This window comes from Cibotium barometz, chromosome 14, assembly GCF_041138505.1.
Source record: "Cibotium barometz isolate CiBa-2024 chromosome 14, ASM4113850v1, whole genome shotgun sequence".
Lineage (NCBI taxonomy): Eukaryota > Viridiplantae > Streptophyta > Polypodiopsida > Cyatheales > Cibotiaceae > Cibotium > Cibotium barometz.
In genome coordinates this window covers 15,865,088-15,874,595 of record NC_141059.1, presented here as the reverse complement: position 1 = coordinate 15,874,595, position 9,508 = coordinate 15,865,088, and the positions used below count along the sequence as shown (strand labels likewise).

Genomic DNA, 9,508 nt, shown 5'->3' with positions numbered 1-9,508 from the left:
AGAAATTTAAGGGAGACAAACATTCCTGACCATAAAGAGCTTTAAATGGTGACATCCCTATGCTTTGGTGATAGGATGTATTGTAAGAGAATTCCACTAGAGGGAGATACTGAATCCACTTCTTTGGTTCACGCCCACAATAGGCTCTCAGGATGTCTTCTATAACCTGATTAACTCTCTCAGTTTGACCATCTGTTTTTGGGTGGTAAGCTGTACTGAAACAAAGTTGTGTTCCAATAGCCTGGAATAATGATGTCCAGAACTTTGAAGTGAAGTCAGAGTCCCGGTCACTGACTATTCTTTTTGGCAATCCATGAAGCCTAAAGATTTCCTTGCGGGCAATATCATAAGATTTAAATGCCTTCTTTACTGGGATAATATGGGTCACTTTGGTAAGCATATCCACAACTACTAAAATAGAATCATATCCTCCCTGTGTTGTGGGAAGACTTGTGACAAAATCCATACTGATATATTCCCACTTCTTCTGAGGAATGTCCAAAGGTTGGAGTTTCCCGGGCATTTTGATTCTTTCAGCTTTAATCCTTTGACATGAAGGGCATTGTCTGATGTATTGAAGGATATCTCTCTTCATTCCAGGCCAAAAGTAACTTCTCCTTAAGGCATTCAAGGTTTTTGCATAACCTGGGTGTCCTGCTATACGGGGCTATACAAGATCATCTTCTTCAGTGCTTGCAAGATCTTTGGGAATACATAACCTATGCATGAAGTAGAGGCATTCATCATCGAGGGTGTATCCCTTGATCAATACATTTTCCTTTTCTGTGGGTGCCTCCTTGTGAACTAGGCTTACTAGCTTTTGGTAATCAGGGTCATGAGGTGAAACCTGCTTTACCTTCTCTAGGATGGGGTTATTTGGCATAGAGATTGCACTTAGGAAAGATTTGTGAGACTGAGGGCATCTGCTACAACATTATCCTTTCCAGGACGAAATTTGATATCAAAATCAAACTCTTGCAAAATCTCAATCCACCTCCTTTGCCTCATGTTGAGATTGGGCTGGGTGAAGATCCACTTTAAACTCTGGTGGTCAGTTATACAAGCAGAAACTTACGGCCTAGGAGATAGTGTCTCCATAACTTGAAACAATGAACAACTGCAAGGAGTTCCAAATCATGGGTGGCATAATTGACTTCATAGGGTTTAAGCTTACGACAAGTGTAAGCCATAGGCCTTCCTTCTTGAATTAAGACACCACCAAGTGCAAGGCCACAAGCATCAGTGACAACCTCAAACTCTTTGGTAAAGTCAGGGAGCTTCAGAACTGGTGCTAAGGTGAGGATAGTCTTAAGTTGGCTAAAACTGATTTGGTGGATTGGTAACCATACTATCTTACATTCCTTCTTGTTGAGGAGATCAGTTAAGGGTGCGGCTATCTTGGCATAATCCTTGATGAAGATCCTATACCATCCTGTGATGCCTAGAAACCCACGGATTTCTTTGACTGTCCTAGGGGGTGGCCATTCCAATATATCCTTGACTTTGGCAGGGTCTACTGAGATGCCCTCTGAGGAGACAATGAACCCTAGATATTCAATTTGGGAAGTGAAGAAGGTACATTTGCTTTTCTTGGCATAGAGCTTATGTTCGCGCAGTATTTGCAATACTTTGCGTACATGCTCCTCATGTTCCTCTTTTGACTGAGAATAGACCAAGATGTCATCAAAGAAGACAAGGACAAATTCATCCAAGTAGGGTCGGAAGATATCCTGCATCAGGCGGTTGAAGGTGGCGGGAGCATTGGTTAATCCGAATGGCATGACTGTAAATTCATAGTGGCCATAGCGGGTATTAAAAGCGGTTTTGGAGATATCTGATTCCTTGATCCTAATTTGATAGTAGCCAGACCTTAAATCCATCTTGGAGAAAACTTTGGATCCATAAAGTCTGTCAAGAAGTTCGTTGATGCGAGGAATGGGGTATTTGTTTTTGACAGTGACCTTGTTTAGGCCTCGGTATAGTCGATACAAAGACGAAGCGTGCCATCCTTCTTTCTCTAGAAAAGAACAGGCGCTCCCCATGGGGAATTACTAGGGCGAATGAATCCTTGCTCAATGAGCTGCCTAAGTTGTTCCTTGAGCTCTATGGCCTCAGGAAGAGACATTTTGTAAGGTCTCCTTGAAACTGATTCAGCCCCAGGGATTAACTCAATCCCATGATCTACTTCTCGAGATGGGGGTAGTTTTGTAAGTTCCTCTGGAAAGATATCTGAAAACTCCTGGAGCCAAGAGGGTTCTAAATCTGGGTTGCTTTCTTCTACCTTGTTGAGTTTGACAAGGAAGATCTGTTGGCCCTTGCACACTCCCTTAAGAAGGCGATTAGCTTTGACCAAATGAAATTTGGGTTTACCTGTTTTTCCCTGGGCTGATACTACCTGTCCTTGACTATTCTTAAAGGTGATGCTTCCTTCAGCACAGTGAATGTCAGCATTGTTTGCAATTAACCAGTCCTCCATACCAAGGATTCCATCATAAATCCCTAATGGTAAGCTTCTGAAATACCCATGGGTTGATTCACCACCCAATTCAAATTCAAGATCTACCACACAATGTCGGGATACTTCTTCTTTTCCACTAGCTACTTCTTCTTTTCCACCCAATTCAAATTCAAGATCTCCCACACAATGTCGGGATACTTCTTTTTTTCCACTAGCTAACTCAACAATCATTGCTTGGGCTGGTTTTTGATCTAACTGTAACTTACGCAAGCATTTTGGAGAAAGAAATGAATGCGTACTACCACAATCAATGAAGAGCTGGAAAGATCTACCTTGATAAGTAGCTGGAGCTTGGATAACAGAAAACTGCTGATTAGGTCCTTGATGTTCTACAGCTGCATGAATGGTGGCTTTCTCTTCTTCTTCCATCTCTAAAGTCGGTTCACCAATCATAGAGCAGACACGGGCAGTCACTCCACGACCCCTACCACGTCCACCACTACCTCGTCCAGCCTGGCGGTTATTAGGAATCCCACGACCTTGAACTACCCGGCCGCCTTGTGGAGCAGCAATGACACTAGGATTGAGAGAGGGTCTTGCAAGTTTGGGGCATTCATTCCGGAAGTGGCCAACTTCATTGCAATAAAAGCACCTTTGGTCCCCATAGGATTCTGAAGTGGAATTAGCATAACTGCGGGGGATAAAATTATTAGGGCACTGACCAATAGTGTTGTGGCATTGGTAATTCCTCTGTGAAGGCCCCCCCTTGGGTTAGAGACTCAGGACAGACTCTCCTCTTTGCTTGACCACTCTTTACTTCTTTAGCCAGAGGTTTGGCTCGGGTAAGAGCATCTTGCAAGGTAGTTGGCCTCATTGCTTCAAGGCGAGAATCCAAAGGTTCATTTAGCCCTTGGCAAAATCAGGCCACTTGTTGAGTGATCGACATAGGTGGAGCATATTTGCCAAGTGTGACAAATTTTGAGTAGTATTCCTCCAAGGTTAAGCTAAGCTGCTTAAGGCTAAAGAACTCATTCATCTTAATAGATTCATGAGATGGGGGAAGATAACGGTCCTTCATAGCTTGCTTAATGTCACTCCAGGTTTGGGTATCTTCAGTGACGCCCTTATCTCGGCACCATTGCTTCCACCAAAGTTTGGCGTCCCCGGTAAGACGGAATCTGGCAAGCATGGATTGATTCCTAATTCCTGTACCAGCACAGCTGAAAAGTAATCGTCCATGGCTTCTATCCAAACTTCTGCATCCCTTTTAATCTTTGAACCTGCCCCATTAAATGAGGGAGGTTGCATTTGTTTGAGGAGAAGCTTCTTCTCCTGTATATCTGTATATAATGCATTGGGAGCAAGAAGTTGACGATCCTGGTTATCGATAAGAAGCTAAATTTAGAATCATGTCACTTAGGCGATTTAACACACATAAGACAATGAGTGTGAAAATCAAAACCTTTTATTCCAAGCTTTAATATTTACAAGTGAACCAACCCATTTACAAGGATTGGTGGACTAAATCCAATCTTATTTATTTACATGGTAGTCCTCTAGGGAACCTAATAAAGATCTGCGGTGGTAGCATTGAAAAAGTAGGGGGGTTCTCCCATGGGTTCAAGAACTCGATAAGTCTCTGGTAGGGGAGGTATACCACGTCTAGAAAGACGGGTAACGGCTACTCTATCAGGGGATACAACTTGAGTCACACTATCATAAACCCATCGATTCTGCAACATGCGATTCCCATCGATAGTGACATAGGTGTTACGAGGAGTGCCAATAAACCAGAACAGGCGGACCATCCGCAGCATGTCGGCATATCGGATCCGCCTCAAGTCATTGGTGAGATTGCGGACGTGCTCAGCTCGAATAATGAAATAGGTAGATCGACGATGCCAATGCTCAGCTCTGTTCCATCCCCTTTCGATGCGAGTGTAATGAGGAAGGGTTAGCTTGTCTACAATGTGCATCATAGTGTCACGGAACTCAAATTCGGAAGAGCGACAAGCAGTCATGAACATGCATTGGAATACCAGGAAGCGAGAATAGGGATCCATCTCGTCCTCCTGCGTCCAGCTCCTAGAGCAACAAGAGAATACAATATGAAATCTCCCAAGTCTAAACCTGCTCTGATACCACGTGTAAGAACCCCTACCCGTAGAGCGAGGGAATCCTTTTGATAGGCGGTTAAGTCTCGTGTTATTTTCCGATTGATGACACCTCGATTCCACTAGAAATACGAGGTTACGAGCAAACGGAGGGACCTAACTCTATCTCGCAGGGGAAGCGTAGTCATCCTAAAGGAAATTCTAATCCCCAGCACGGAATGTGCGTGGAGATGGAACAAGACCCACACTTGGTTCAAGGAAGCCAACGCCTTTTTCCCCCCGTATTTCATGAGGCACGGTCGCTGGCTCGGTCCCCTAAAACAAGTCTTGTTCGGGACTCTACTATTCCCTAAGTATCGTAAGTTACGACTAGTAGAAAGCTACCCGACTGATCGGGTCTACCCATCCTTAGAATGGTACCGTCGGGGTATCCATTCTCCCACTTTCCACACACTCACTTGTTCAATTGTTTTCTAATTAAGTCCTACCACACTGTGAAACACTTAAAAACAAATTCCTTTGTTAATTAATTACACTTGATTCCTTAAAAGAAATCTTCCTTAGCACAACATTGAAATCAACAAACATACTTACAGTGAAAAATATTTACAAAGACCTTGGAACCGGGCCAATATTCCAATCCAAACTTCCATGTCCAAACCACAATCCAATCACAACCACAACCACAACCACACCGATGATCTAGAATTCGATCTTCCAGCCTCAACCAGCTGGGTAAACCTCACGGACCGTCTCCCCTCGTCGTCAGCCAGCCGATGAGGGCCAAGCCGTCCTATCATCCCCTCAGGTACTGCCGCTTGTACCAAACTCTCTCGCCCTTCGGAGGGGACGTCTCCTCATGAGGTGGGGGTTAAGTCACCGCACTAGCCTCGACCCACAGAACTAGGCAGCATATATACATCACCCTGGTGGTGAAATCCAATTCCCAGTGGCATAGGAGGGGATTGCCCTGGGCCGACTCCCAGCCTCGCTATATCCTCTGCCCGGCTACACAGGCAAGCACGGAGTTAGCTAAGGGGGGGAGAAGCTGTACCTGGTTATCATTTTCGTGCCTATTCGCTTCAAGAGGGGCGAAGTCGATTGCAGGGACACGATTCGCTTCATTCCCTCCTTGGGCAGCGCATGGTTCTTCATTTCGGTGGTGTTTCGGCGCCATAGGAGCACTAGAGTTTTAAGAGGATAGAGAGAGAACGGGGTGAATATAAGAGGTTGGGAACTTGGAGAGAAAAGAGAGAATTCTACTGGTTCAAACGGATTCGAAAACGGAGTCCGTTTGGGGTAGGAAAAGCTTGTTGGGCTTATGGATAGGAAAGACCTCTTAGCCTAAGTTTAAGTCGCCGCATATGGGGGGGGGAAATTGAGAGGTGTCCTTAACTTGGAGAGCTCTTGAGAAGAGTGTACGCCTAGGGAGGCCTAGGGAAGAGTGCACGGTTAGGGAGGCCTAGGGAGAGTAAGGCAAGGGGCACACTTTAAGTCTATTCACACGGGGGGGAAGAAGAGTGTAGGACATGTCCTAGAGCTTGAGGGAGGGCTTGCGCCCGGAGAAGGAGGCTGGGAGGGTCCTTTTATAGGTGCTGGAGGGTGGACGTCCGGGTGCGGGAAGGTGACACCTAGGTGGTGTAGGTGTCCGGGAGAGAGTGTGGGCGCGAGACACCTGGGGGTGGAGGTGTCTCGAAGAGAGAGAAAGTGTGACACATGGGGGTGGAGGTGTCCCCAAGAGAGAGAGAGCGCGACACCTGTGGATAGAGGGTTCGGGGAGGAGGGGGTACGTGTAGGGGTGTGCTGGAGGGTGCGTCTAGGTCGTGTACACACTTGGGTGTCCCGGGTGGATTGTCGGTTGTTTCACGGGCGACGCCCGTGGGTGGGGCCCACGCCGGCCGCCGCTGTCGTCCCGGGGGATCAAATTTTTTTTTTGACAAAAATGTTCGGCCTTGCCCCGTGACCATGGGGGCGTGTTCCGTTCGTTGATTAGACGTCTGGATAGTTACTATTTTAGGTCAAAAGTTCGCAGATTAAAAGCTTAAAAGCTTAATTAAACCCATTCCGGATACCCGTTTTTAGTTCAGAAAAAAACTATTTAAAGCATAAAATTACGTGTAGATTCTAAATTTGGATTCAAAATTACAAATTTCTAAGCAAAAATGGCTCATTTTCCAAAAATAGAAGTTTTCTGATCGTAAAAATGACAAACTAAGTTATATTTTTCAACTCTAAAGCAAGTACATTGTTATTTACAATGGGTATGTTACAGAGAGAGAGAGAGAGAGAGAGAGAAAGAGAGAGAGAGAGAGAGAGAGCTACCTTGCTTACATAACCAATCTTAAACCCCTACCTTACAACAATCAATTGGTCAATTTTGTGTGTGTGTGTGTGTGTGTGTGTGTGAGAGAGAGAGAGAGAGAGAGAGAGCATATGCCTCGAGATGTGCTCCTCTTCTTTCCTTGCCTTCCTCAAGTGCATCAATTCTTACATGGAATGCCACCTACAGATAAAGATAGATGCTTCCGAATCAAGAAGGTCTTCCTTCCTACATATGCATACTTTAGAGCACTCTGATTTATTTTTTCTCCTTACTAAAATTAGTTTGAACACTCCAAATCCCATGTTTGACAAATTTGCTTTAAAAAAGGGTTTAATGCAATTGGCCTCTTGGGTTGCATCACGCCGATTCATGCCCCATGCGTCGTCGTCGTCGTCGTCGTCGTCTCAAAGAGTCCACAAGGCCCCACCATATGCGCCATGTGTGTGATGGATGCCTTGCGTTGAGGCTTGAAAAAGGAGGTCATTATGCGCGCTCCACGATGCAGGTGTGGTACACGTGGCAGCTGGGAAGAGAGAAGGAGAGAGGGGTTGCTGCGGGCAATGCGTGTGTGTGTGTGTGAGAGAGAGAGAGAGAGAGACCCATTACGGAGAGGGTATCTGCAAATATACTTTGCGTGGCAGCTGGGAAGAGAGAAAGGGGGTCTGTCTGTGAGAGAGAGAGAGAGAGAGAGAGAGAGAGAGATTACTGACGGGATATCTGTAAATATACTTTGCTTGTGTTGCGAAAGGGGCTGATGGGATCTCGCGGTTGCTTATAATGGCTGGGAAGCTTGCGATCAAGGTGTGTGCAAATGCAAGGAGAGGAGGAACTATATCAAAACAAGGAACAGTGATGGGCGGCTCCAGATGCTCTCATTAACCTCCCAATTCGCCTCAATCTAAACATGCCGCGGCACTGCTCAAAAGCTCCATCGATGAAGAAACGCAGCTCCCCCGAAACCCTCGATTTCTTCATCTGGACATCGGAGGTGAGTGAACCCATTTCACAGTATATCCCCAGTTGTCCTTGTTTGTATTTACTTCTTTGACATCTAAAAAAAGCTGGTTTCCGGTGAGGTTTGTTGAGAATGTGTTCCTCAACCTCTGCTTGTCAACCCTGCAAGATGCCATGAGTTGGCTGGCCATGTACTCCTCAACCTTGCAAGATGCCATGGTTGGTTATGTGCCCCTCAACCCTGCCAGATGCCATGGATTGGTTGGCCATGTGCTCTTCAACCTTACCAGATGCCATGGGTTTTTTCAAATCCGGAATTAACCCTATTTTGTTCACAACCTGACTTTGTCTGCCCGCTTCAATTCATTTCATGGGTTTTGAATTCTTGTAAGAAGGTTTATGCCATCTCACGGCTCTCTAGAAGTCTTTTTCTTTCATGTTTATATCATCTATGGGTAAAATGCCAAATCCTGTTTGTGCATGTGTTTTTGCATGCTAGGACGTTGGCACATGGCTGGAAGACATCGGTCTTGGTGGATACAAAGAGGTCTTCACACAAAACAGGGTTACCGGGGAGTATTTGGACAATTTGTCCAACTTTACTACAGAAGAGATTCTACGATTTATAAGACGTTGCCGCATGAAATGGGGAGATTTCATCACTCTTTGCAAGGAATTACGCAGAGTGAAAGGTCAGAAACCTTGTATTTGTATTATGGTTTCACTGAAGTCATGAACTGCAAACTAACAGATTTTCACATTTTTGACCAATCATGAGTGGTCTATGAATGCTTATACTACATATTAATGCTGTGGCTTAAATTTTATGTGAATCAATGCTGCAGTGGCATGCTTGCGAGGGGAGCAAGAGGTTCGAAGGCCTTGGTGGGCCCCTGCTTGTCTCAGCACCATGTTCATGAAAGCTGCAAAACATAACCGGCAGTCCCGGGTGGTATCACTAAAATTTGACCCTTGATTCTTCTAATGGTTTAAAAAGTCAATTGTTTGCACTTGCCAATCATGTAAATACCACCACCAACTGATTGAGCATGTACAGATCACAAATCTCAACATTTAGTTGTGCTTGATCATGTGTTAACATGCTGCTTTTGTTGGATCCTATACATCATGCCAAGTTTGTGCTGCTATTCTTGCTTCTGATCAGAAGCTTTTTAATCCAGTGGAATAATTATTTGGTCTCTAGTGTGTAGCCTTTAAAACACTTTGTTGAATTATGATAAAGATGTTGTAAGGTTTTAGGCACTTTGTTGAATTGTGATATAGATGTTGTGAGGACTCTCTCTCTAAATGCCAGAGAACGCAAGAAAGAAGAATGAAACTGATGGTGGCTGCAGGCTGAATCGAAAAGAATGCTAATGGACCACTCAAGTTGTCTCCAAACAGAATTCTAATCTATCAACCAACTTTTTCCTCCCCAGAAAAAGATCCTTCTATTAGTAAAAAAAACGTCCAGCCAAGGGGGGCTACAACCCTCCGTAGAGGTAAAAGTGCAGAAGAATAAAGGGATGCTCCGTCCATGGCTGGCTGCTCTCAGAGGGAGACTACAACCTGGGGAAGGGGGGAAAGCCACACGGGCGCTGTGATGCCATCATCCCTGCTGGTGAGGAATCCTGTATTGTGTAAGCTGGAGTGCGATGC

The 9,508-nt window shown here is 45.1% G+C and overlaps 1 protein-coding gene across 2 annotated transcripts; it reads left to right on the top strand.

Moving 5' to 3' along the window:
• The first annotated feature begins 7,244 nt into the window (after positions 1–7,244).
• Positions 7,245–9,052, top strand: LOC147631708 (uncharacterized). 2 transcript variants are annotated; one of them, XM_086808220.1, is made up of 4 exons: positions 7,245–7,400; positions 7,644–7,883; positions 8,349–8,541; positions 8,695–9,052. In XM_086808220.1, the coding sequence occupies exons 2-4, from the start codon at positions 7,800–7,802 to the stop codon at positions 8,823–8,825; spliced, it is 408 nt and encodes a 135-aa protein (XP_086664346.1). In that variant the 5' UTR covers positions 7,245–7,400; positions 7,644–7,799; the 3' UTR covers positions 8,826–9,052. The 2 variants fall into 2 exon arrangements, with proteins under 2 accessions (XP_086664346.1, XP_086664345.1); XM_086808219.1 differs by lacking the exon at positions 7,245–7,400 and having other exon boundaries at positions 7,401–7,883.
• The last annotated feature ends 456 nt before the right edge of the window (positions 9,053–9,508 follow it).

Coding starts and splice junctions, on each gene's coding strand:
- LOC147631708 (XM_086808220.1), top strand. CDS start 7,800: ATGCCGCGGCACTGCTCAAAAGCTCCATCGATGAAGAAACGCAGCTCC. Junction 7,884..8,348: donor TCTTCATCTGGACATCGGAG/GTGAGTGAACCC, acceptor TTTGCATGCTAG/GACGTTGGCACATGGCTGGA. Junction 8,542..8,694: donor GGAATTACGCAGAGTGAAAG/GTCAGAAACCTT, acceptor TCAATGCTGCAG/TGGCATGCTTGCGAGGGGAG.